Source organism: Heterocephalus glaber, unplaced genomic scaffold (genome assembly GCF_053883595.1).
Source record: "Heterocephalus glaber isolate CG9 unplaced genomic scaffold, H.glaber_assembly_v1.0 deba00001564, whole genome shotgun sequence".
In the NCBI taxonomy this organism is placed as follows: domain Eukaryota; kingdom Metazoa; phylum Chordata; class Mammalia; order Rodentia; family Bathyergidae; genus Heterocephalus; species Heterocephalus glaber.
In genome coordinates this window covers 19,884,441-19,911,278 of record NW_028258351.1, presented here as the reverse complement: position 1 = coordinate 19,911,278, position 26,838 = coordinate 19,884,441, and the positions used below count along the sequence as shown (strand labels likewise).

Here is a 26,838-nt window from a genome sequence, read left to right as displayed (position 1 = left end):
CCGACTGGGCAGGGCGCGGGTGAAGTTAGGCAGCCCCAGGCGGAGATGACCCGGGATAGAGAGCGAAAGGAGGGAGCCAAACGCCCTCAGCTGCTATCTCCGCGCTCAGCCTCTGCATCCGTCCGTGAACCCAGGGTCCAACGTTTCCTCCCGCCAGTGACAAAACCTCCGCGCCCCGGGAGCCCACCCGCAGCCAGAGTCCGCCTCCACCCCCGCACCAGGGCAGGGAGAGTTAATTCTACTGTACCAGCCTCGGCCGATTCCGGGGGGCCGGATCGCCCAGAACGCCTCCCATTGGCCGCGGAGCCGGCTCAACTCTGATTGGCCGAGGCTCTTGGCTGCGGCTCTGCGAGGGTCCCCATTGGCGCCCCGCTCCAGGGACTGGAGTGTGGCGACCCGGCCTTCGCAGGCTGCCTAGGTTAAAGGTGCTCCGGGCTCGGGTAGCTACCTCGGGACGCTCAAAGTGCCCCCTGCTTTCCTGATCCAGCTGTCGTTGCTGTCCCAGCGACACTACCGGATCTTCTGGATCCTTTTCTTCCTGCTGGTTTTCTTTTTCCTGCCTTTCTGGCTTCCATCTCCCAGCTCCTCATTTCTCCCTCTCTCCTTCCTGTGCCCCATAGCCTGCCAGCCCCAGCATCCTACCTGTCAGCTCCTGACTTCTACCCCTCTTTGACCTCAGATCCCTTGGCCAACAGGCCTGTCATAACCTTCTTGTCAGAGTGTCCTGCACTCATCTTTCTTCCCTCTTTGCCAGCTCCTTTTAGCTCCAAATTCAGTTTACCCTTGACTTCTTGACATTTGACCGTCACGCTTGATTCTAGAGCTCTATTCCTACTTCTACTTCTTTTTGGGCGGGGGCGGGGGGTGGTACCGGGGATCAAATTTGAAACCTTGCGCTTGCGAGGCAGGTGGCAGCACCACTGAGCTAAATCCCCGGCCCTAAATTTCTACTTCTTGCAGCCTGGACTGCAGAAGCTGGGGTCCTCCCCTGATTTCTGACCCTCCATTCCGAGGTTACTGCTGTACCATGGACTTCTTGATGAGTGGTCTGGCAGCCTGTGGGGCCTGTGTGTTTACCAATCCCCTAGAGGTTGTGAAGACCAGGATGCAATTGCAGGGAGAACTGCAGGCCCCAGGCACCTATCAGCGGCACTACCAAAACGTCTTCCATGCCTTCTTCACCATCGGGAAGGTGGATGGCCTGGCTGCCCTGCAGAAGGGCCTGGGCCCTGCGCTTGTGTACCAGTTCCTGATGAATGGCATCCGACTGGGCACCTACGGGCTGGCCGATTCTAGTGGCTACCTGCACACAGCAGAAGGTACCCACAGTCCTGTCCGCAGTGCAGCAGCTGGGGCCCTGGCTGGGCTCATGGGAGCCTATTTGGGAAGCCCCATCTACATGGTAAGAAGAGGGGTCTTGCCTGGGGCCTTTGGGGCAGAGCCTTCATGTAGAGTGGGAGGGACCCTGGTCCTTCACAAGGGAATAGGCAGCTGGCTGCTGTTCCCTTGCAAGCAGGGAAGAATGTTAGGAAAGTGCTGGCAGGACTTAGGGCCTTATGATCTGCTCTATATACATCCATCCAATGGACTCAATCAAATGTGTCAATGAAGATTATGGCCTTTGGAATCAGCCTTTCTAGAACTCAGATTCTGTCTTTGAAAATTAACTCATTCAACCAGGCCCACACCTGTAATCTCAGCACTAAGGAGGCTAAAGCAGGAGGATCACTACAAGTTCAAGGCCAGCCTGGGCTATATATAGTGAGTTCAAGGCCAGCCTGAACTACATAGGGAGGTCTTGTCTCAAAAAACCAAAACCAAAACAAAAAAAATTAACTCACTGTTAAGCTTCAGTTGCCACATCTGTAAAATGGGGGTAAGTGAATAATACCTTTTCTGTGTGGTTATTGTTTTTGTTTTTTTGTTTTTGTTTGGTACCGGGTATCAAACTCGGGACCTCGAGCTTGAGAGGCAGGCAGCAGAACCACTGAGCTAAACCCCTAGTTTTGTGTGGTTATTGAGAGGAGATTGAGGGAGAATGAAGTAACACATGTAAACCACTAGTATAAATCCTGGCAAATAGTAAGCATTTGATAGATAGTATTGCTGAACTGCCTTATGGTTATTACCTGATTTTGAGGTTGGATTTGTATAGGTGAGGATGAGGAATCTGAGTAACATTCATCAGCAAGAGTAGGGGTCAGGAAGGTTCTAAGCATCACATAATTACAACTGCAGTCTGCTCTTTTGAGTTATCAGATATAAGTGAAGTGTTGGGAACCCAAAGCCCAGAGAGGTGAAGTAATCAGCTGAAACTCTCACAGCTGCTTATTGCTGGAAGTAGGCCCTGCTTAGTGCACTAAGAGAGCAGGAGGCAAAGTGTTCTGGAGGAGAAGCAACATGGTCTTGCTCCCAGGTTATGAGGTTCAGGACCTTTTCAAAATCAGTATAAGCCAGGTATGATGGCACACACCTGTAGTCCCAGTTACAGCAGCTGAGGTGGGAGGATCACTTGAGACCCATCTCAAAAAAATAAAAATTTTAAAAAGGCACTCCAAAGTCAGCTGAACACATACCCCTATGAGTCCTGGGGGCCAGAGAGGACATTTTGGCCAGTTTGATAGAGCCTGGTCAAGGTGGTAGCAGCTCTGCTCTGGAAATAGGAGCTGCCATGAGAGGCCTGGCACCTGGGTCTTGCCTAACATGAAGTCTTAGGAAATACTGCCATTCTCCAACCTCTCCATCCCCCACCCCCAGTGCCCAAGGGAAAGAGGATGTGGAGGGGGAAGGGTATCTTGCATTGCTAGGAGATCTGTCCCCTGGGATTGGAGCCAAGGGACACAGAGTCTCATGACCAATTTATTAAGTGGGGACAACAATAATTATCAGATTAAAAGGGTACTCATTCCTTAACACTCTAAAGGAAGTCTGAGGGGGTCTCTAAAGTAGGAAGATGGCCAGTGGGGGATGGACTGTGACATCTCTTGTTTCCAGGTGAAGACACACCTACAGGCACAAGCAGCATCTGAAATTGCTGTAGGGCACCAGTATAAGCATAAGGTGAGAGGTCCCCAGACTTACTGGAGTGCTCACCCACCCTCTCCCATTTCCTCCCAGCTTTCTGCCTGCACTCAGCAGCTCTAACCCTGGCCACTGCTCTGCCCAGCCCATCGTGCAGCCCCACTTTGCACCTGGAGCCCACCTAGACCCTTATGTGTGCTTGTTCCTCAAATCTTCTGCAGCTGTTTCTCCTGCCCCATTTGTCTTGCCCCAGTGATGTCCTCATTTCCCTACTCTGGGCTGGCAAGGGGTTATAGACAACTGAGGGTCCACATTCTGGTTCTAAGCTCACATTAGATTGGTTGTCTGGATAAAAGGTGTACTAATTTAAAAAAAAAAAAAAAGGAGTATTAAGGCCCACTCCTTGACAGTGTTAGGGGGTGGCAGCCCCTGATGTTGAAGTGACTAAACCCTGCCCCCATGGTCTTCCCCCTACCAGGGCATGATTCAGGCACTAACCAAGATTGGCCAGAAACATGGACTAGTGGGGTTGTGGCGTGGGGCCCTGGGCGGCCTCCCCCGAGTTGTCGTCGGTTCCTCCACCCAGCTGTGCACCTTCTCATCCACCAAGGACCTCTTGAGCCAGTGGGAGGTACTGCCCAGGAAGGAGGGATGGGCAGCCAAATGGAGGTGGGCCCTTGAGGGGACAGTGCCAATGTCCAGATGTCGGGGAGCAACAGGAGGGCTTGGGGACTCTTCCCACAGTTCTCTTGTCACTTCCTCCCATAAGAGATACCTGAGCCTTCAGGGTACACTGGCTTCCTCCTTCACTGAGTTATCACATTGACTTATAATTGCTGGAGTAAAAGCTTTCTGACTTACAGCTCTCAGCATCCCCAGAGCATGGCCTGTCCAGTCTTAGGGGTTGAATGATTGGCTGATTGACAAAGTTCTTCCTCTTTTATCCTGTAGATCTTTCCTCCGCAGAGCTGGAAGGTGGCTCTGGCAGCTGCCATGGTGAGTGGCATTGCAGTAGTCCTGGCCATGACACCCTTTGATGTGGCAAGCACAAGGCTCTATAACCAGCCCACGGATGTTCAGGGCAAGGTAAGAGAGTGCTCCGGGGTGCAGGCAGGCAGGAAAAGCTTGGGGTTGGGGAGCAGATTGTGGGTGCAGGTGGGACAGACTCAAATGCAGCTCACAAGGGTAAGAGCTCTGACAAGATCCTTTCCTGTGCTCTCCCTTCCTCTCCAACATGATCCAGGGCCTCATGTACCGGGGGATCCTGGACGCTCTGCTGCAGACAGCTCGGAAAGAGGGCATTTTGGGCATGTACAAGGGCATAGGTGCCTCTTACTTCCGTCTCGGCCCACATACCATCCTCTCCCTCTTCTTCTGGGACCAGCTGCGCTTCCTCTACCACACGTACATTAAGTAACAGCCAATTACCCACACTCCACTAGATTGACACTTCTGCCTCCACTGCCATATCTTGGTGACTACTCACCATGTTACTTATCATGCAAAGGGGGATAGTCAACCCCATTCCCTATCTGTTCTCTCAGGGTTGAATCACTACAAGCAGTAGTTTCCCTCCCTCACTTAGATGTTGCTCTCTCGTTCCCACCACCCTTGTATACTTCACACTCCTCTCTCAGGGCTGAACCACTCACTCCAAAGTGTATTTTCTCCCTCTTTTTATTGTCAGCCTTGGGTTCCTACTCCTCCCATGAACAGCTTTAAACTTCCTCCTCCAAGGCCAAAGGGAATTGGGGAAACCCAGGTGTCCTGTTATTCAAAGGCATAGAATTATATTGATTATAAAGTCAGTTTATTTCTGCAGAGAGATGTCTTGTGTTTATCCATGGGGAAGAAGTAAGAGGAAACCCAGGTATTCAACCTCTTTTTCTCCCTCCCAGAACTTCGTCCCTAAGTCCTTAGCAGCATTATGCAGTGCTTCAGTATCTTTACTGGGGACCAAAGATGTTAGGATCATGAAGGGTCAGGCTGGTCACTAGCTGTTCAAAGTCACCCAGGTTCCAGGAAGGAGATGATAGATTTTCAGGGCCAAGAGATGACCTGTGGTCAGGGCTTGGGGGTGAGGGAACACAGGGAGAAAGAACAGCATTCAAGCTTGAGGTTTGCAACTTCCCATTTCTGGTTCCCCGGAGGACACAGTTATCTGTGACCTCAAGCATCTGGCCCCTTTCTGACTCCTTGGAGGATCCCACCTGCCAATCTCCTTCCTCTGTCCATCCAGCCTAGCCCCAGACATGAACCACCCGCCCTTTCTCTTCTCCTTACGGGGGTTGATTGAAGGTGACCAAGAGATCAGTCTGGTACCGAGGCACTCGCAGCAAGGCTTGATGCAGTGTCACATCCTTTGCTACCTAAGAGATCAGAGTCAGGATGCTTACCTGGATCCCTAGCCTACCCACCCCCCTCCCCGCTCCAGGACATCTCACACTCCCTTGGCCCTCACCTGCTGGTTTTCCTTAGCTACCTGCTGCTTGCCAGAGAGGACCCAGGCTTCTTGACAGCAGCCTCTCAAAGCCAGGTTCTCCAGATTCAGGGGCTGCACAGACTCCACTTGCAGGACCCTAGACCCCTGCACCCGGCCAACGTCCTCAAAATGATACCTGAATTGGCACAGCAGAGAGAGGAAACTCTCAAAGCCTACCCGCCCGCCCCCCCCCTCCCCCAGCATCTTTCGTTCACTTTGGTCCGCACGGTACGTATTGCTCTGGGGAGTTCTCTTCCTGATAACCGTCCAGCCACAGGCCCCGCCTACCTCCTCGGCTCTGGCCCTCCCATTGGCCAGCCCCCTTCCTCACCGAGCAGCTGCTTCGCCCTGCACGTGGGCCTGCAGCTCCAGAAGTTCCACGATCAGGCTCTGGTCAGTCCTGGGATGACAGAAAACTTCTTGGTTGTCCGGGACGGGTCGGAGGTCGCTGGGAAGAGGCGAAGCAGACACTGGTTGATTCTGGCTTCTTCCCGCAACCCACCCAGTCGGCCTCCACTGGCGCCTGGGCTTTCTCACCTTACGTCAATGGCCCCACGGGGGAAGATAGCGGAGAAGGCACCCCCGAAAAGTGGAGAGGCTTTCGTGGGCTCCATGGGCCACTAGGGTACGGGCTTTACACAAGTTTGAAAGAAACCCACGTGGCCACGAGGCATCACCTCACTAGGTTTCGCAGCGGCCACCGCCTCCTCCCCGTTTGCTTACTTAGTTCCTGGACCTTTAAGAGTTGGCTTCGCCCTGCTATCGCGCGGGCCAATCGGAGCCCTCTTCTTGGGGGCGGAGCCCAGCGGCGCTGGGCTCCGATGCCTCGCTAGGTGACGGGCACGGGGTGCGACCGCCTCAAATCTGGCTTGCTGCTCAGATTTCTGTTTAGGATTTGTGACGCCCTCCGTCCTCACCAGCCCGCTCTCGTCAGTCTTCTCTCCTTTTAAAGGGCTCGAGTCTTCTAAGGTCGCTTGAGACCTCTTTAAGGACAGTTGATAATCAAAGGTGGAGTGTCCTGAGTCAAGGGAGAATAGTTTCAGGGGTTTCTTGGGGCTTCTTGATGGCGAGTGGGCAGCCAACCAGACCACTAATTCCTGGATCCCACTCTGGGAATTAGGAAAACAATAGGTCTAGGTGTGGGTGTCACATCATCCTGCAAGTGACGCCCAGCCTGAGGATTATAGAGCTAATCCCCCTGAAATCTTTGCTTTGGGAAGGGGGGGGGGAGAGCTACCCCTTACACCTGGACGGAAGCACAAATTAAACCCTCTGTTGTTTTTCTTTTACGGATTTTTAGTGTTCTTTAAGTGTTTGTTCAACTTTATCCTCCTGGTTAATTTCTCCATTCATCTTTGATCCCCAGCACCTGGCAATGTGTTTAAAGCATAATAGGCCATTTATATATTGTTGAGTGATTGAATAAACCCATTAACGAATATGGCTGGGACCCAAGCGGTCATGCATGATTACAGGTGGCACCTATTTTCCACCAATAACTAGGCAAGGGATTCTTATCCTGAAGCTCTGTAGATACTAACATCTTAATGAAAAGAAAACAAGAGCACATATTATTGGTTCCTTAACTTTGTAGGCCCTATGTGAAGGAGTGGCCATCCAAAGGCAATTGGTACACCTGCTTCACTGAAAGTGAACAGAGGAGCCTGCTTTAAGTCTTAAAGGTTGATTCAGAGAATTCACCAGGGCATCCTGGGGTATTCTAGCCAAGGGAGCATAGAGGCAAAGAATTGAGGATGGGAGGACAAGTTATCAGTTTGTGAGGGGAGAGGAAGGGAGTTGTGGATATAGCCAAGTGTACAGAAATTTTGTGGAACCCTCTAAGGAGCTTGCACTCCTCATTTCTTTTTTTCTTTTGGTACCGGGGATCGAACTCGGGTCCTTACACTTGCGCAGCTGGCGGCAAAACCACTGAGCTAAATCCCTGGCCCACACTCCTCATTTCTTACTGCAGGCATCAAACTTCTCTCTGAGCCTCTCTTCCTTACATCTAAAACTTGGTTGGGCCAGCGATTTAGCTCAGTGGTTTCACCGCCTGCTGTGCAAATGCAAGGACATGAGTTCAATCCCCGGTACCAAAAAAACACAAAAAAACAAAAAATAAAACTTTGTTAAGATTGAAATATGGATGTAGTTGAATCTGAATCTGTTTCTGGGCAAAGACTGTGAACTAGATTTGCCCTGTGAAGAATTCCAGAGAGAGGAGAGGAGTGCAATGGGTCCCAGAGGGAAGGGAGGAGCCTTACCATGGGCTCCAAGGCAGCCAGCTTAGAGGGTTCTTCCCCATCCTGCTTCTGTTGAATGGGAGTGAGTGACCAAGCTCACTGTCCCTCTCATTTCTGCCCACCTACCATCTGACCCTCCTCCCCACTGAAGGCAACGTTGGCTCTGGCTATTTTTGAAGTCAAGCAGATCAGAATTCCTTGGAAAGGCACTGGCAAGGACACAGAAGTTAGGATCCTAGCACTGGCCACAAGCCATACAAGCCTATTCATGGGTTGGGAAGAGGAAGTCTTTTTTTTTTTTTTTTGTACCAGGGATCGAACTCGGGACCTGGCGCTTGCGAGGCAGGTGCTGGAACCACTGAGCTAAATCCCCCGCCCAGAGGAAGTCTTTTTAAAAGATTTTTTAATATGCGCTTTTCTGTATAAGTCTTTGTTTTTTGATTTTTTCTTTTTTGGTACCAGGGATCGAACTCGGGGCCTTGCGCTTTTGGGGCAGGGAGCGGAAACACTGAGCTAAATGTTGGCCCAAGGAAGAGGAAGTCTTACTAGAGAGACTGAGGAGAAAGCCCCCCAACGTCCTCACTGTTAGACTGTGGCATGTCACATGTCTGCTGTGGACCTTGGGCAGTTGGGGACTCCTGGCCCCCTATAGTTCTGTGAGCTCTTGGTATAGATGAGCTCTTCTAGGTGGTGGAAAGCGTGGGCACTGGGCCATATCTCCTCTGGGAGAGTGTGAGGTAAAAGGCTTCACTGACTTGACACATCTCCATTTTTACTTCCACTTCCCTCTCTCCCTTTGTATCACCTCTGCTGGCTCCCCAGTGTATTTAGATTCAAATTCCTCAAGAGATGGGATCTCAATTGGGTCACTTAGTTGCTGTTCAATCTGGAAGTACCTGTTTGGCAAGTTCTCCTGCTAATCTCTTCCCAGGCCACCAGTGAAATCCTTAGTTGGTCCAGCTAACTATGCTAGGATAATGGGTATTATGGGACAAATCTCAGTACAAGATAGCCTGTGGCTACTTTTCTCAGGAGATGTGTGTGTGTGTGTCCTACTGTCATGCCAGTGGTTGCAGTAGACCTGTAACTGCTTGACTCCGTGCCTCTAGGACATTCCCTTGCCCAATGCCTTGCAGGCCATTGATGCTGTCTGAATTGGGAGGAAATGTCCCAGAACCTTCCCTTTGAGAACATCAAGAGATGGACCTGAACCAGAGATGACAAAATACCTAGCATCAAGCATCCCTTTGGAAAGAGTTAGGGCAACATATTTCTATTAAGTAAGGGTGTTAGCCATTTTTCTACCATGGACCCTTTTGGGAGTTGGGTAAAGTTTATGAACCCCTAGTTGGAATAATGTTTTGAAGCACACTTGTGCGTGGGGGGGGGGGGGTAGTGCTGGGGATTTAACCAAGAGCTTTGGCTCATGCTAGGCAAATGCTCTACTACTGAGCTACATCCCTAGCCCTAGAATAATGTTTTAAAATTCATAATAAAGTTATAGAAATAGAAAAGAAACTAAATGATTTTTATTTATTTATTTATTTATGGTACTGGGGTTTGAATGCAGTGCCTTACTCAGGCTAGGCAAGTTCTCTACCACTGAACTACATCCCCAGCCCATACAATAATGAGATCTAACAGCAGGCCTAATAGATGTAATATCAGACTAGTGATGCATATAAATCACAGTTCAAGACATCCACAACAACTATAATGTAGAAATATCTGTGAACACTATTGTGACAAAGAAGTGACAGGTACTTTTTTTTTTTTTTGTACCAGGGATAGAACTTGGGACCTTGTGCTTTCGAGACTGGCAGTGGAACCACTGAGTTAAATCCCCAGCATGGTACTTCTAATTTTACTATTTTGCTCTCTACACTCAGTGAAATGCAATGAAAAATTGCAGCTAAGAGATTATCAAGAATAAAGATATAATTTTTTTCTACTCACATTCAATGACTGGCAGTTAAGAAGTCCAGCTATGCAGAATTATGTGTCCCTAGCCATGTACTATGTTCTAGGGGAGAATCTGAAATCATATGAGAGCTAAGAGTGTGGCTCAGTAGTAGAGAGCTTGCCTAGCATGCAAGAGCCCCTGGGTTCAAGGCTCAGCACCTCAAAAAGAAAGGAGAAAAAACCCACAGAAGTGTGAAACTTTTGTCCCATAGGTACCCCAGTCATGAGGGCAGCTAGGGCATACTACAATTCACATCCTGTAAAATAATAGACATTAGGGTCTCCCACTTAGTCCCCAGCTAAGAAATCTGCCTTGAAGAGATGCCCAAGGTTTTATGGAAATCAACAGTGGGGCTGGGGATTTAGCTCAGTGGCAAGTGCCTGCCAGGCAAGTATGAGGCCCTGAGTTCAATCCCTGGTACCAAAAAAATAAGAAAGATAGAAATCAACAGTGTCTATAGCAGAGTTTTGTTTTTGTTTTTGTTTTTTTGCTACAGTAGATTTCTAAGCAAGGGCTTGATATTATGGGGGCGGTGTTTGAGAGACACCAGCATGTCCTTGTCTTCAGGGCCTTCTATAGCTGTTCACCTAGTCTCCTTTTTGCAGTTTCCTAGGCCCATATCTCACAATTCTCTCTTCATATTCTATGAGATAGATACTTTATTTTTTTTCCTGGTGCTAGGGATTGATCCCAGGATCTTGCTTGTGTGAGACAAGCACTGTACCCCAGAGCCATATCCCCAGCCCTTTCTACCTTCTTTGAAGACATGCATCCCTACGTGCCCAAGCTGGTCTCAAACTTCCAGGCCTTCTACCTCAGCCTCCTGAGTGGCTGGGTTTACAGTGTGCACCAGTACACATGGGTATTTTTTTTTTAATGATAAGTCTCACTATGTTGTCCAGTCTTGTCACTGAGTTGTACCTCGCCTGCTCCATTAGTATTTATTGACTGGATGTTGTATAAGAGAAAGAAGGTTATTTACCAAGACTCACAGCAGAAAATGGGACATGGACTCCTGGGCTCAAGAGACCCTCCTCCCACAGCCTTCCAAGTACCTGGGACTATAGGTGCCTACCACCATGCTGGGCTTACTATGGGTACTTTGAACTTTCCTCAGTCCCTTGATTGAGTCAACTTCTTTCATGTCTCTGGGCATTTGTACATGCTATACCTTCTGCCTAAAACATTCCCCCTACTTTACTCACTAGCACACCCTCAGATCTCCAGAAAACTTTTTTTTTTTCCTGTGCTGCCTCATCCATGCTGGGCAAGTGCTCTACTTCTGAGCTATCCCCCCAGCCCTACAGAAACATTTCCTGGGTTAACTGCTTCCCCTATGGGCTCCTGTGGCCACACAGGTACCTCAGGTACCTCACTGTATTGTAACACCAAACACCAAGGGGGGCAGGAGCCACCTGTCTTTCACCTTTAGCTCCTGATGAATTGTATATTGGTAGCCTGTAAGCATTTATTGAATGAATATTGCCCAAGAGACAGGAGGTTACTTATCAAGACTAGTTAAGAGATGATATATAATAAAGAACATGATTATTCTTTGTTCCTAGTTCCCAGTAAGGACATATTAAATCTTTGAAATTTCCAAGTTATAGTTCTTTGTTATTCATCATGAGCCCTGGTAGTTTATGCTAATGAGACAGTTCATGGTGGGCACCTAGATACCTTATGCTAAGGAGATGAATCAGGATGAAATAGGCCACACCAGAAAGACCTGCCACATGATTGAGGGTGGGAACTTTGATGCATTTGATGTCAGCAATATAAAGCCCAATAGAGCCGAGTTGTGGTGGTGCAAATTTTAATCCCAATACTCAGGAGGCTGAGGCAGGAAGATTGCCACAAGTTTGAGGCCAGCCTGGGGTACATAGTGAATTTGAGACCAGCCTGAACTACATAGTGAGAACTTGTCTCAAAAAAATGGGGCTGGGGATTTAGCTCAGTGGTTCTGCCACCTGCCCCACAAGTGCAAGGACCCAAGTTCAATCCCCGGTACCAAAAAAATAAAAAAATAAAAAGCAAAAAAAATCCAGAAATTCTGGGTACAACCTCAGCGAAGCTTCCTGATTGGCGAACACACTGATGTGCCAAAGGGTGACACACCTTGACTTCCTGGGAAGAGAACATGGAAGTTCAGGTCTTGGGACTCATCCCAACTCCCAACTTTGCCTGTCTATCCTTAAAATAAAACTGTAATCATAAGTATACTTAGTGCTTCCCTGAGTTCTGAGTCATTCTAGTGAATTATCAAACCCACAGTGGTCAAGGGTTTCTAAACACAGCTCTGCTTTGTCACAGTGAGAGTAACCTGGGGACACCAAGGTTTGTGTCTGGTGTCTGACTTGAAGGCTGTCTTGTGGCAGACAGTTCTGAACTTGTGGGATCAACTGACACTAACTCCAGCTGACAAACACGAGTTGTGCTACAGTATTCATGGAGTGAGGAGGCACTAGACAAGTACAGACAGGAGGGGAAGAGATGAAGCAGGAAGGCAGTGCGCAGGGAAGCAGGAGGGCTGATCCACAGGCATGGGGGGAAAATGAAGAGCTGGTTCAAAGGTGGAGACCTGGCCAAGAGAAGTGGAGATGCCAGGGGTAGAATTGGGAAATTGGAGGGTTTGGTACTGGGGAAGGGGAAGGGGAAATGTAGCCTCTGTTCTTGCTTCTAAGCCACAAAATTGGCCGCTTGACTCTATGTCCCCTACATTCCACCATTAAGTCCAGTGTCTCTGAGGCTGCCATTCACGTCTATTCTGTTTGTTTGTTTGTTCTTTTTTTTGAGACAGGGCCTGGATATGTTGTTCAGGCTGCCCTTGAACTCACAGTGATCCTCCTGCTACCACGGGCAGCCATTCATCTGTTCAATTTAGAATTATCAACACCAGTTGTCTTAATCCATTTGTTTTTGTTATAATTGTTGTTGAATAAGCAATACTGGGTAATTTATGAGGAAAAGAGATTTATTCAACTCATAATTCTGGAAGATGAAGGTGGACACAGTGGCACATGCCTGTAACCCTAGCTTCTTAGGAGGCTGAGGCAGAAGAATCACAAGTCTGAGCCCAACCTGGGCAACTTGGTGAGACCCTGTCTGAAAACTGAAAAATTTTAAAAGGCCTTTGGATGTAGCTCAGTTTGAAGGTTCTAGGTTCAATCCCATGCCGCAAAACAACAACAACAATTCAAGTGTGTGTGAAGCCCTGGATTCCCCAGTACTCGGAAAAAAAAAAAATAGCATAGTGGCACACACCCACACTGTGGAGGCTGAAGCAGGAAAATCGAGGCAAGTTCAAGGCCAGCCTAGGCTACTAGATATTGAGTTCAAGGTCAGCCTGAACTACATAGCAAGATCCTGCCTCAAACACAAAACAAAACAAAGTCGAGTTCTGGAGGCCGGGAAGTCTGAGATTAGGCAGCCACATCTGCTTGGCTTCTGGTGAGGGTCTCATGCTGATTAAGCTCATGGCAGACCGCAGAAGAGCAAGTGGGCAGGTGCAGACCTTGGGTCTGGAGCTGGCCAACAGCAGCATGTCCCCATCCCCAAATGAGTTATGTGCCCCTCCCCGCTTCTGCCAACCCTTAGTTGTGACTTCTTAACAGATGCATCCCCTTGTGCATCACACCTGTTTCTCAGGTGCAGTTTGGACACTCATGGGAGACAGGGTGTGTGGTGGCAGATATTAAACCTGGTGGCCTGAGTCTGAAGAAGGGAAATGAGGGGGTCCCATCACAGCCTTTCAGAATCCCGTGGACTGCCATGGAGAGGGGCAAGCCTCTCTCATGGGCAGGGTGAGAAGAGGTTTCTTTGATTTACAAGCCAGCCAGGATCCCTGGTTGTTGCTGTTTTGTGTGTGTGTGTGTGTGTGTGTGTGTGTTGTGTGTATGTTTGGTACTGGAGATTGAACAAAGGTCCTCTGCACTGAGCAACATCCTCAGTCCTTTTTATTTTTTATTTTGAGACAAGTTCTTTGCTAAGTGGCTCAGGCTGGCCTTGAATTTTCCATCTTGCCTCAGCCTCCCAGTATCTGGGTTTACACACACACACCACCACACCAGCAGAATACCTGTTTTCCACCCCTCACCCCGTACCAGGTGTCTAACTCAGGACCTTGAGCTTGCCAGGCAGGCACGGCACCACTGAGCTACATCCCAGCCTTTTTTTTTTTTTTTAACTGAAGATTTATTTTGGCTCACAATTTTTTTTTTTTGTACAGAGAATCAAACTCGGGATCTCTCACTTGCCCAGCAGGTGCTGCACCACTGAGCTACATCCCCTGCAGAATACCTGTTCTTAAACCCAGTCCCTTGGAATCTTTTAGAAGGTGCCATCCCTCTTCAAGTCCTCAGATCCCAACCTCCAAAGCACCACATAGTTGAGCCCCTCCACCCCCCATACCGAGGATGGAACTCAGGACCTTGTGCTTATGAGGCAGGCGCAGTGCCACTGACCTAAATCCCAGGCAGTTGAGCTCCTTTCATCTGCTTTACTTGGCCAAGGCCATTTCCTGAGTTCCCACAGGTGAGATGTCTGGGAGTGGAGAGGGCTGGGAAACAATCTAGAGGAGTTTGCCTTGGGGTGAAGACAGGGTCAGCTGAGGTAGGACTAGTGGGAAAGGAAAACAAGCCAGGTCCCTAGTCCCTTCTATTACCATGACTACCTTTCCAGGGGCATCCCAGGACACACCAGAAACAGGCAGTGGAAAGCCACTCAGCTGGTTGGACTACATTACTGGTGGCCATTCATTCCTTCTCAGCCTCCGCGTTTGCTGCCAACCACTTCAATGTACAGCTCCCAGGTCCTGCACACTCCCCCCCACCAGTAACTTTCCCCACCTTCATCCCAGTGACCCTCAAATCTTCATCTCCATTCCAGGTGCATTCTGAGTATATCCTGAATACTGCCACTTGCATGTCCCCCAGAGGCCTCAAACTCAATATACCCTAAGCGTGTCCTCCTCTCATGGTTGGTGAAGTGATCATTTGCCCCACAGTGCAAGCAAGAAGCCTGGGTATCATCATTGGCTCCTCTCTTTCCCCCATGTCCACTTCCTAGTGATTCTACCCCCTATCTCGCGAATCCTTTCATTTCTCTCCATCTCCAATGCCACTGCTCTGGTCTTAAACTGCATTATTTCTGCCTGGATAGCTTTCTCCCTGGAGTCCCCACATCCTCTCTTGCTTTCCTCTCCAACAACAGTGATCTTCAGAATCGCAAATCTGCTCATGTCTATCACTTATATCGATTCCTTCAAATGGTTTCCTGTTCTTCAATTTAACTCCCAGGTCCCTTCACATGTTCTGATAGGCCTTTGATTTTGCCTATTGTTTCCCATTTGTCCTTAATGTACCAGACAGACTCGCTTTTGTTCTTTCTTCCACTGCAAGCACTTATTTAGAAGCTTTTGTTCTTTCTTAAGTGACTGTGTCTCTTGCCTCTGAGGCTTGGCAAATACTGTTTTCCTGGAATGCCACCCCGCCCTTCCATGTAATAAATTGTTCTGCTGAACCCATCATTCTGAGTTCAGCTCACCCAAGGAATCCTTCACTGAGTGGTTTGGCCCTGCATACCCCCTCAAGTGTTTCCCCTTTTCACCTCATTTCTCCAATTACTCAAATTTACAAGTTTGGGGTTGTTTTGTTGTTTTTGTTTTCTGGTGGAACTAGGGCTGAACCCACGGGCTCTGCAGAGCTATATCCCCGGTCCTTTTCAAAATTTTTTTATCCTCCCCCCACCAAGCCCCTTCCCCTATGTACAAAACTGGGTCTATTTTTTCCTTCAATTTTCACTTTTTTTCTTGTCCCTTCCTTTCTCCCTCCCTCCCCCTTTGTTCCCCTTAAATTTTTTATTTTTATTTGGGGGTGGGCAGGGATTGAACTCAGGACCTTGCGCTTGGAGAGGCAGGTGGCAGCACCACTGAGCTAAATCCCCAGCTCTCCCCTTAAATTTTTATCTTGAGACAAGGTTCTCATTAAATTACCCAGATTGGATTCAAATTTGCAATCCTGTTTTGGCCTCCCAGAATGCTCGGATTACAGGTGTGTGCCACACCCAGTTTAAAGTTACTTCTTTTATTTGGTGGTACTGGGGATTGAACCCAGTGCCTTCACACTGAGCTACAACCTCAGCTTTTCTTCACATTTGCCTGCTCATCCCTGCCAGCCCCACAGCAACCTGGCACCAACTGCAAGTGGCAGTAGGGTGTGTTCAACTGTCTTTTTCTGTAAAACTGAAGGGCCATGTTGGCTGCCAGGCAAGTGTTAAAAAAAACTAATTGGTAAAAAAAAAAAAAAAGAAAAAGAATAACTGGTTCTGTCTCTCACCACCACCCATGTCAGGCCAGTGTCCTTCATTTAACCTGATACCAAGAACTTGTAACCTTGAACTAGATGTGGTGGTGCATGTAATCCCAGGACTCTGGGAGGCCAAGGAAGGAGGATAACAGGTTCAATCCCAGCCTGGACAGTTTAGCAACTCAGTGAGATCCTGTCTCAAAATTAAAAATGAAAAGGGGCTGAAGATGTAGCTCAGTGTGAATGCTCTGGGTTCAATCCCCAGTACCACCAAATAACACTTGGGATACACAGAGCCAAACCACCCATAAACCCAAGCCAGATCCATTAAGTTCACTCTTGACTGAGTTGATTCCCAGTACAAAAAAAAAAAAAAAAATTCCAATGGTGAAGCTGGGCATGGTGGTGTATACCTGTAATTACAGCACTCTGGGTAGCTGAGATAGGAAGATCACAAGTTTGGGCTTAGCCTGGGCAAGTTTCAAAGCTAAAAAAGGATCTGGAATGTAGCTCAGTGCAAAGGTCCTGGGGTTCAATCACCACCACCACCACCACCAAAAAAAGATGCGGCCCTACTGTGACAGACCCAAGTCTAACAAAGGATTTGATTAGAGAGCTGTAGACTTGGCTAACATCAAAGAACAGGATACAAAGGAACAGGTTTGGACACTGCAGCCAATGGCTTTTGTCTTTAGATCCCACTGAGGTCTTTCCACTGCTCCATTCATCATTCAAAGCACATAACCACTGAAAGCCCACTTCGTGCAGTATTTCTTTTTTTTTCTTGGTACCAGGGATTGAACTCAGGACCTTGTGCTTGTGAGAAAGGCACGCTGCCACTGAGCTTAATCCCTGGCCCTGGTGTAGTATTTATCTACTTCTCATTCCCATTCTGTTTTTCCCTTGGGTGGAGGAAAAACAGGAGCCAGGGACCAGCAAGGACAAGCTTGTATGGCCACAGGGTGAAAACAAAGATGAGAAGCTGATTGCTGGCTGTGGTGGCACACTCCTATAACCCCAGAACTCCAGGAGGCTGAGGCAGGAGGACTGCCATACATTCAAGGCCAGCCTGAACTACATAGAGACCCTATCTCAAAAAACAGAACAAAACAAACGAGGCTGAGTGGTCTTGTTTCTGGTAGTCTGAGGGTCAGTATTGCTTGGCCAAGGTGACCCAAACCAGAAATTGCCCCACTTCCAAATATGCAAGTTTACCTATCACAGCCATAGTTTGATTACCCATGTTAGCTTTCTACTTCTGCATCAAGTACTTGGTAAACCTGACATCTAAGCCTTGGTATCAGCACCCAAATTGTACATTTGAGCTTATAAACTTAAAATAAATATTTTATATTTATATAAATAAAATAAATATATTTTCCTCCCCAGCATCAGGAGGGAATGTTCAAATATCAAAAATGATCCTTAGAGGGCCGGGATTTAGCTCAGTGGTTCCGGCACCTGCCTCACAAGCGCAAGGTCCTGAGTTTGATCCCCAGTACCCCCCCCCCCCAAAAATCCTTAGGACCACCACACTACTCAGGGCAAAGAAATGAGAAAAACACCTGAGTTATTTTCCCACACACATCCCTTTTCGTTTTCCTTTTGCAGCACTGGAGATGGAAGTCAGGGCCTTGCACATACTAGCCAAGTGCTCTACCACCCAGCCACACTCCCAGCCTCACCCCCACGATTTAACACTGTTTCATTTCCAGTCTCTTCTTAGTGAGCTGCTCTCTACCAGAAGCAGTGGTGTTCACCCTCCTCATCCCCTGCAGACACTTCCCAAGGATCTAAGATTCTAGTCTCCAATTTCAGGGAAAATCCTTTTATCCAGATGTCAAAGTTTCTAGGGAGCCAACTGACTCATCATACAATGGAACCATCATGAGGAAGTGAGCTCTATATACATTTATGTGAGTGAAGGAGACAAGAGATGACAGAAGACAACAGTCAGCAAGAAAACTTGCCGATCTGCAGGAAGCAGGAGCTGGATGAGCATGGACCCTAGGCAGTCATTAAAAGTGTGAGACTAGCCCTAGGCAGTTTAACCTTAATCCTTTAAAAAAAAGAAAGAGCTGGGCGAGGTGGCACATGCCTGTAATCCCAGCACTCAGGAGGCTGAGGCAGGAGGACCACAGTGAGTTGAGGCCAGTTTGGGCTACACAGTGAGTTCAGAGCCAGTCTGAACTACAAAGTGAGACCCTCCCTGTCTCAAAAAAACCCAAAAAAGAATAAAGAAAAGCTTGGCATGGTGGCAAATACCTTAATCCAGCACTTTAGAGGCTGAGGCAGAGGACTGCAAGTTCAAACCCAACCTGGGTAACTTAGCAAGACCCTATCTCAAATTTTAAAAAAGAAAAATTTAAAAAAAGTTTTTGAGACAGGGTCTTGCTAGGTAGTTTAGGCTAACCTTAAACTCACTATGTAGCCCAGGATGGTCTTCAACTTTCGGTGATCCTCCTGCCTCAGCCTCCCAAGTCCTGGGATCACAGGCATATGCTAGCACACCTGACAAAATTAAAAAAATGTTTTTAAAGGCTGGAGATTTTTTTAAAGGTCCTGGGTTTTACCCTAAGTACAAAGAAGAAAAAAAGCTATCAAGTACCTTACTAAATTTTTGTGAGAATTCAAATACAGATAAAATGTGTGTACCTACTTGGCTCGGCGGTGCTATCTATAGCTATTATAACTATATACAGCTATTACTTAAAGAAGTTTTTGGGGGGGCGGGGATTTAGCTCAGTGGTTTCGCTGCCTGCTGCGCAAGTGCAAGGACCCAAGTTCGATCCCTGGTACCAAAAAAAAAATTTTTTTTTTGGATAGGGTCCCACTATATAGTCTAGGGTGACCCTGAACTTACAGTGATACTCCTGCCTCAGCCTCCTGGGATTATAGGCATGTGCCACTATGCCCAGCTTATTATCTTAAATTCTATTAGACCACAAACTCCCTAAGAGCAATGCCACTGCTTGGTACAATAAACATAAATAGCAGGAATAATGAGGTAGGACTCTAATAAACTAAGGGCATTCTTTTCGAAATGAAGCTGCCAACTACTATTAGAAAGGGAGCTGCTAAGTCAGGAGAAGCACAGATCAGGAGTACTGAGTTCAGAGCCTGGCACAAAGCCAGAAACCCTATCAAGGACACTTCTGCCAACAGCAGTTTTTTATATCTAGTACCGCACATTTCTAAAGGAATCCACAGAGCTTCCACTGTTTTTGGAAGAAAACAATAATGAGGTCAGAAAGGGCTGATCTACATGCTCTGAACCCCAACGAGAGAGAGGCACATGAAACTTCCCTCAGAGCCCAGACAAGAGAAATGAGGCACAAGGTGTGAACGCTGGGGAATCAAAGCAGGGCCAAGGAAACCCCTGCTGACCCTCTAAACCCTAACCTGCCCACAGTCTCCTTCCCCAGAGCCCTAGGTGGCTCCCCGGTGTGAGGAATGGCGAGCCACATGGCAAAGAAGCCCTGAGAACAGCTCAGCCATGCAGGGCTCAAGCAGGCAGAGAAGCAAACTGGCTCAGAGGCTTTGGCGTTTTGGTCCTTATCTGTCCAAAAGACTTCTGGAAATCATGTACAGTGCTCCTGCAGATGACAGGGGAGAGCGCAGAGAGGAGAGAGGTCAGCAACACTCAGGGATCAAGGTGTGGGCAGGCACCTCCCAGACTGCTCAGCAGCCTCCCTGGGCCCAGTCTTGGGCATTGATGAAGAGCTGCAGCCAGGGGGAGGTGGTGAGCGTGTCAAATGGAGAGGGTCGCCATGCCCATTGCCAAGGCCTCACAGCTCGCTCAGGATGAGGCATGAGAGCCAGGTGGCGGCCGTCACAGGAGCAGATGCCAGCCATGCCTCCTGGTGACCCATTGGGATTCAAAGGGTACCGCTCTGTAGGGTTCCCATCATCGTCTGCCCAATGCAAGGGAACCAAGCCACTGGCCTCCATCTGTGCTTGGAGTTCCGGAGAAGAAAATGCCATGTAACCTAAGAGTGAAGGAAGAGGGAAGTGAAAGCCAAGCTCCCTCAGCACCCTCCATCCTGCATAACCCTGTCCTTTCCTGGGCCTGACCTTCTCCATGGGCGCTCCACACAGGCAGCACGGCACCCTCCATCCCTCGCAGCATCAGGGCCGGTCCAGGTCCCACACGTACACTGGCCCAGCGAGACTCATAGCGCCCAGACAGGTTGTGGCACAGCAGGAGGCTGGGCTGGGCTGGCCAGGAGTCATGGCCCAAGTCCCCTGCCTCTTCATTGGTGTCGCTGCCCACCCAGCCCAGCAGAGCCAGCAGTTGACAGCCATTACACACTCCCAGGCTGAAGGTGTCCGGCCGCTTCCGGAAGCGACTCAGCTCAGCCCTGGCCTTTGGATTAAAGGTCACAGCAGCTGCCCACCCTAGGAAGGAAAAGAGAAGTCAGGGTGAAATGTGGAAGATCTCAGAAAAGAGGAAGCTGGGAAAACAAGGGGACAGCTGCACCTCCATTCCAGCAAGCACTCCTGTGGCAGCTGGGGCAAGTGAGACAAGAATTGCCTCACAGTCAGATGTTGCCAACTCCTGGGCCCAAAATTTTCTTTGTGCTTGGCTAGCAATTTTCAAAAATCTTTACTGGGGCTGGGGATTTAGCTCAGTGTTGCTGCCGCCTGCCTTGGAAGCACAAGGTCCCGAGTTCCATCCCCGGAACCAAAAAAAAAAAAAAAAAATCTTTACTAAGCTGCCTAACATTTTGGGAGTTTTTTCGAGGGGGTGGGGTGAGACAGGGTCTCGCTATGTAGTTCAGACTAGCTTTGAACTCATGGCAGTCCTCCTGCCCCAGACTACAGGGGTGTGCCAACACACCTGGCTTGCTACCTAACATTTAAAAATGAGATTTCATACAAAAAATTTGAATTTCTGGCTTCTCCTGAAACACTGAAGGATCTGGCCATCCTGAGTCATCTTTCTAATATGACGATCTGCTCAAGCTCCACAGCAGCGGTCCCTTTAGCTGGGTGTATGCCCTGCAGGCTGGCACAACCCTATCCATCCCCCTGCCTCATCTACGTTACCCTCAACCCTTCTGCTGGCATCTGGCCCTGAGCCAGTGTGCCCACTATGCGCTTTGTGGAGTTTTGAGGCCAATCCACAACCCTAGGAATGTGGTGGAGGCAGCACACAAGTCTGCACACTGACCTTTGGCAGAGCCCAGGACGTCTGCGTAACTAAAGCCACCCACAAAGGCCACACCACGGAATGTGTCCAGCCCAATGGCTCCAGAGCAGAGGTCTTGCATGGTCACATCCCACACCTGCAGGGGTAGATGAGGACAGGGGAGAGGTGTCAGAGGACACATGGCCTGAGGTGGATCAAGGCCCCCAGCGCTGTTAGCACCCTGCTCACCTCAAACCCAGCCAAGTGGAAGGCATCAGCCATCTCCCGGTCTCCATTACTACCCTCTTCTCTCAAGATGGCAACTCGGAGGCTGGGACTACCTGAAAGAGGAAGTGTCTCTAGGCCAGGGGGTTACCTCCCCACCCCAACTCCCCAGACAAATTTTCCAGGGCAGACCAGGGAAATCCAGGCCTCTGCACACTCCCTCACCAGGCTCCCGGGGCACAGAGGCCTTGGGGAAGGTTGGGGGTAAGCAGTAGTTGGGCCCCATCCGCTCCTTCAGGCCTTGTTCCTCCTCTGCCACACAGTGTGGCTCTGCCTGCAGCCGGTCCAGCTGGAAACTCGTCTCTTCCCAGAGGGCTCGCAGCTGCCCAACAGCCTCCTCCATAGCTACAACTCCATTCACTGAGACCCGGACCTGGGGAGAAGGGAAAATGAACAAGGACTGGGAGATAGGGCTGCCCCTCCATGGCTGCAGAGAGGCCCAAGGCTTCCTCACTTCAACTGCCCACTGATTACTGCTCTCTCTCTGGCTTCCTTACCATGGCATGGGGTCCAGCCTCGCCTGTGCAGCCCAGATCCAGGCAGCAGAGGCCAGCACCCCGGTAGCGCTGCAGCACTCCAGCCAGGTTAGGCTCTTGCACCTCCAGCACCAGGCCTGGCTCCTCAGCAAACAGCACCGGCAATGCTGGGAGAGCAGTGGGGGTGAATTGGGGGACTAGGGTGCTAGCAGGGACCTAGAGGTAGGGTCAGGGAGATAAGGCTGAGGGAACAGAGGCGGCAGCAGTCAGGGGTGGCTGAGGCTAGGAAGGTGGGATGGAGTTGCACCAGGGACCATGGGAGGTCTCAGAAGGGTGCAGTCAGGAACATGGGGGTTGGTGAGTGCCAACCAGTTCTACTGTTGCAGGACAGCACAGAAAGAGAGCTGAAGAAAGGAGAAAGGGTCAGGGATACTCCATTCTTCACGAGGAGATGGAGTCTGGAGGGGGAGGGAGGCAGCCCAGGCCTGAGTCTACACCTGAAGTTCCTCACCATCAACCCCAGGGGCAGGCACATCCACTTCTATCCCACAATTTCCAGCAAAGGCCATCTCTAGCAGGCAGGTGACAAGTCCTCCATCACTGACATCGTGGCCCGAGCACAGGAGGCGGTCTGGTGAAAGGAGAAAAAAGCTCATCAACCTCAAGGCCCAAGCCTGTCAGCTCTCCCTTCTAGAGAGCCAGTGTGTACAAGGTGGGCGCACAAACACACACACAACCAGAGAAAGATCTGAGCCTGCCTTGTCCCTGTCACCACACCCACCATCCCCCCCAAAGTCTCACTCACCTTTCAGCAGCCCCTGTGTGATGCTGAAGGCACGCACCAGGTTCTCAGGAAGGTCCAGGTCAGGAGGCTGCTCCCCAAGCTGGGAGAAGCACTGAGCCAGAGCTGTGCCCCCCAGCCGGTACTGCCCAGGGCTCAGAGGCACATACAGCAGGTGGCCTGGAAGATGGGGAAGGGAAAGGGGAAAAGGAGAGGTAAGAAAGACCCCTCCCCTAAGTGCTCACACCACTGCCATTCCCAGCGTGCAGCAAGATGCCCTAGACAACCAGTCCAGGCATGAGATGGGGGAGCCCAGTACTCATACAGCAGACCCCAAACCGAGGACCAAGCTCAAAACACACAATGCAAGGAGGAAGGGAACAAATTCATACCTCTGCCTTCAGGATGCTTGAGATCTGGAGTCACAGTGGCTGTGATGTCTGGACAGACAGCGTAGGCTGAGATGACAAGTGCCCCTGCAGAACAAGGAGCAAGGAAGAGTGAGACACTAACCCAGCCTCACAGTGCCTTCCCCATTCCCTCTCCTAGGAACCTCAGCCTCACCAGGAGCCCGCACGGTCTCAGAGCCAACCCGGGCAGCCATGCTGAGGGAGTCCTTGCCACCATCCACTGCCACACCCAGGGCTGCCATTACTGCCACCATAGCCTCACAGGCATCAACAAGAGCTGCACCCTCGCCTGGAAGCTTGGCTGCCCACATCCAGTTCCCACTGCATTTCACATCCTGGGGTAAGAGGAGACACAGCATCAGAGGGGAAGAAAGATGCAGGGTCTGAGGGTACAGAGGGCCTGGGAGGTTACGACCATAAAATGAAGGGCAGGAGGAAGTGTGGATGTGGAAGTATCCCAAATAGCTGGGGCTCCAAGACAGAAGCTGTGGGGGAACTCACCCGGAGATCGGTGACCAGGGCAAATACCAAGTTGGTAAGGGCTTCGGCTACTGCCAGCCGGGCAGCGACCTTGGGGTCCAGTAGGCTCTTAACAGGTTGCTCTCCCAGGGCTGTGGCAGCCCCTATGAGCTCCTGGTGACTCAGTGCCATAACAGCTACATCAGCCAGCGGAGTCTGCAGGGGCCCGACACACTGCTGTTGGGCCACAAGGCCACCTACTGAGCGGTCCACCTGTGGAACCAGATACAATTGGCAAGGAGGTAAAGGACAGAGAGGTGTCCCACCTTCCTTGCTCTGAGGGACACAGGGCAGTGGGAGGCCTGGCTTTCCCCCACATGCAGACAAGAGCTGCATACCAGGTGGGAAGCTGGCAGAACAGACCATCAGGGAGGCTGCCTCACCCCTGCCCCTACTCCCACTCCCCACTGCAGACACTAAGGGCAGACCAGGGGAACATGGGTGCAGAGAAGAATACAGAGGGCTGAGGGGGCAGAGCAGGGAGGACCTTGTTGGTGAGGTAGCGCTTGCTGGCTACAGCGGGAAGCCTGAGAACCCGCTCCAAAGCCTGGCGCACAGTCAGCCCTGGAGGCAAGGCCAGGGGCTGCAGCACAGGGGGCTCCCTCTGGAGGAAGAACTCCTGCAAGAGAGATGGCAGCAGGGGAGCATGAGCACCCAGAGAGGGCTGGCCACACAGGTAAGGGTAAAGGCAGGGATAAGGGAGGTCTGGGAGGAGCCAGGGAGAAACTCACTCCCAGCCGCACCCCACATACCTTACGAGGCATCTTGCCCAGCACCCAGTCAAGTTCCAAGTCCACAGGGGTTGGGGGAGGGGCTGTCGGGGCATCCCCTTGGTCATTTACTCCTACAGGACTCTCACGATCATCCACCAGCACTATCTGTGGACCACAGGGGCCAGAGGGAATGAGACTGTGAACAATGGCAGAGATCAGGACAGGAATGGTCCTTCCAGCCCTTCTTCTGCAGAGTTCCTGCCTTCTCCCTGCTTCTTGCATCTGCTCCCCCGACCCCCATCCTCCTCTCATTCCCCGCCCTTGGCAGCTCTCCATCCCATACACCCAGGCAGCTTGAGCCTGCCAACAGCGTTTGTTCCTGGGACCAACTCACTCTCTTGTCTCCGGTGATGGTGCCCACAAAGGAAGCTGGGCAGCGTTCCCGGGCACTGACGCAACTCAGGAAGTCTCGGTGGGGGGGCCTCAGCAGAAGTGCATTTGACTCCTGGTATTCGGCCCCCCAGATTTCCAGGGCATTCAGAGTTGGGTCACCCAGCTTCAGTCATTGCAGGGAGAAAAGAAAATGGACAGTGTGCTCTCTAGTGCCGCATATTGTTGCTAAGAATGGCGGAAGACAGGTAGGCTGGCTGGAGCTGACAGGGGTACATGACATGGACAGCCAGGTTTCAGGATGAGACCCACCTGGAAGCGGCTGGTGTAAATGATGGCTCCCGCTGGGTCACTCAGCTCCTTCAGGACGTTGCCTGGTAAAGGATTGGAGGGAGAGGTGATGTGGTCATGGCCAGCTCCCAGGGAACAAAGAGCAACTCCTGGCCTCCAAAGCAGCACCTCATTCTATGTCCCTGCAGGAGCTGCTGCTGCACCCTCACTACCAGCTGTCCCTCAGCAGCAGGCTCCACCCTCTCCAACCTGGAACCTGTCAAGAGTACAAAGGTGGAGAAGAGGACCCAGAGTTTCTCAGAGCTGGGAAGCTGGTTACAGATCCTTGATGCCTCTTCCTAAACCAAACCCGGTAGGAGACCAGGTAGGCCATCCCTTGTCCCAACCGATTCCCTCACCATTGCCACCAGCACCCTGGTCATGGAGGCTACAGATGGGGTTTCCCCTTGGGGCCTCCACACAAGCCCGGATCACACGGTTCATCTTCTGTTCCATCTCTGGGTCTCCTCGCTGCACAGCCCCAAAGTCCAGGTCACTGGAGTTGTCTCCTTGTACCTGGGGAAACATAAAGCATAGCTGAGCTCAGAGAAGCTCTGCCACCTACCCATGGGGCCCAGTGACATCAGTCTGTATCCTTAGCTGCTCCCACTCACCTGCACAGATGAAGCAGCTCCACCCCCAACTCCAATCCTGTACACAGGACCCCCAACCTTTACAACCTCCATCCCTGCAGGGAACAAGGGTAGAACTAGAATGGGGGACAAGTCCCCTCAAGAGGCCTCTAAAGCGAGGCAGTGTGAGAAGAGGGGAAGCTAATATAAGGGGAACAGAACCTTCACACTCTATTGGGCCGATGGAAAGTGAAGTGGTTCAACCTCCATGGAGGACAACATGGCGACACCAAATCAAAATTACACACACGCCTCTTCTTTGATTGGGTAACTATACTTCAAGGAATTTATTAGTTTTATTCACACAGGTATAAAATCACCTATGTACAAGACTAATATTGTGTATGTACTTATATTACCAATACAAAATAATATAAGGCTAATAGAGTACCAATTAAATAAATTATGATATGTCCACCAATGAAACACTGAACTACCAAAAAAGAAATTACATATGAATGTAATGAAGTAATGTGATTTTATCAATATGATAATGCTCTCCAAGATATATTGCTAAGTAGAAAGGGAAAGGCAGGGCCGGGGATTTAGCTCAGTGGTTCTGGCACCTGCCTCGAAAGCACAAGGTCCCGAGTTCAATCCTCGGTACCAAAAATAAATAAATAAAGGCATCCTCTTTAAAAAAAAAAAAAGAAAGAGAAAGGCATGTAAGTATGTATGCCATTTGCAATAACAACAGAGAGAATAAAAGAGTTAGGAATGAATTTAACAATAGAAGTGCAGACCTACACTAATCCCTGTAAAACATCTTAGAAGACCTAAACAAATGAAAAGAGACCCCACATTCATAGAATGAAAGACTTAATATTGTTGACAATATCAAAAAACTGATCTGCAGGGTCAACATAAAGCCTAACAAAATCTATCCACCTTTTTTGCAGAAATTGACAAACTGATCTTCAAATTCATATTGAAAAGGGGAGAGACTTAGAACAGTCAAAACAGTACCATAAATGACAAATCTAGAGGTCTTACTACTTTCATGTTCTGGAGGGTTTTTTTGTTTGTTTTGGTAGTATTAGGGACCAAACCCAGAGCCTTGTGCATGGTAGGCACATACCACCACTGAGCTACATCCCTAACCCTACTTTTTGCTTTACTACAATGCTTCCATAATCAAGACACTGCCTTACTAATGT

At 49.8% G+C, this 26,838-nt stretch overlaps 3 protein-coding genes across 12 annotated transcripts in view; 1 reads left to right on the top strand and 2 right to left on the bottom strand.

The window, feature by feature from the left end:
* The first annotated feature begins 326 nt into the window (after positions 1-326).
* Slc25a35 (solute carrier family 25 member 35) lies at positions 327-23,374 on the top strand. 7 transcript variants are annotated; one of them, XM_013076838.3, is made up of 6 exons: positions 327-425; positions 961-1,402; positions 2,995-3,060; positions 3,500-3,652; positions 3,973-4,107; positions 4,265-4,844. In XM_013076838.3, exons 2-6 carry the CDS (start codon positions 1,028-1,030, stop codon positions 4,436-4,438), a joined length of 903 nt encoding a protein of 300 aa, XP_012932292.1. In that variant the 5' UTR covers positions 327-425; positions 961-1,027; the 3' UTR covers positions 4,439-4,844. The 7 variants fall into 7 exon arrangements, with proteins under 7 accessions (XP_012932292.1, XP_012932293.1, XP_012932294.1 ...); XM_013076839.3 differs by having other exon boundaries at positions 330-440; XM_013076840.3 differs by lacking the exon at positions 4,265-4,844 and adding an exon at positions 23,237-23,374 and having other exon boundaries at positions 338-1,402.
* Positions 4,890-6,231, bottom strand: Rangrf (RAN guanine nucleotide release factor). 3 transcript variants are annotated; one of them, XM_013076842.3, is made up of 5 exons: positions 6,041-6,231; positions 5,835-5,951; positions 5,483-5,639; positions 5,305-5,390; positions 4,890-5,079 (listed from the first exon to the last, which is right to left on the bottom strand). In XM_013076842.3, exons 1-5 carry the CDS (start codon positions 6,115-6,117, stop codon positions 4,968-4,970), a joined length of 549 nt encoding a protein of 182 aa, XP_012932296.1. In that variant the 5' UTR covers positions 6,118-6,231; the 3' UTR covers positions 4,890-4,967. The 3 variants fall into 3 exon arrangements, with proteins under 3 accessions (XP_012932296.1, XP_004857548.1, XP_021094161.1); XM_004857491.4 differs by having other exon boundaries at positions 4,903-5,091; XM_021238502.2 differs by having other exon boundaries at positions 4,903-5,091; positions 5,835-5,903; positions 6,041-6,209.
* Pfas (phosphoribosylformylglycinamidine synthase) overlaps positions 17,827-26,838 on the bottom strand; it is a 23,862-nt gene continuing 14,850 nt past the window's right edge. For both annotated transcript variants that reach the window (XM_004857492.3, XM_021238498.2), the window contains 17 exons: positions 25,664-25,737; positions 25,409-25,565; positions 25,032-25,093; positions 24,724-24,885; positions 24,369-24,494; positions 24,104-24,235; positions 23,599-23,829; positions 23,252-23,432; positions 23,080-23,163; positions 22,712-22,867; positions 22,418-22,537; positions 21,928-22,073; positions 21,596-21,803; positions 21,395-21,486; positions 21,188-21,302; positions 20,089-20,412; positions 17,827-20,003 (listed from right to left, as the gene is read on the bottom strand). In XM_004857492.3, coding sequence (XP_004857549.3) covers positions 19,696-20,003; positions 20,089-20,412; positions 21,188-21,302; positions 21,395-21,486; positions 21,596-21,803; positions 21,928-22,073; positions 22,418-22,537; positions 22,712-22,867; positions 23,080-23,163; positions 23,252-23,432; positions 23,599-23,829; positions 24,104-24,235; positions 24,369-24,494; positions 24,724-24,885; positions 25,032-25,093; positions 25,409-25,565; positions 25,664-25,737 — 2,678 coding nt within the window. In that variant the 3' untranslated portion in view covers positions 17,827-19,695. The remainder of the gene's footprint in view (positions 20,004-20,088; positions 20,413-21,187; positions 21,303-21,394; positions 21,487-21,595; positions 21,804-21,927; positions 22,074-22,417; positions 22,538-22,711; positions 22,868-23,079; positions 23,164-23,251; positions 23,433-23,598; positions 23,830-24,103; positions 24,236-24,368; positions 24,495-24,723; positions 24,886-25,031; positions 25,094-25,408; positions 25,566-25,663; positions 25,738-26,838) is intronic.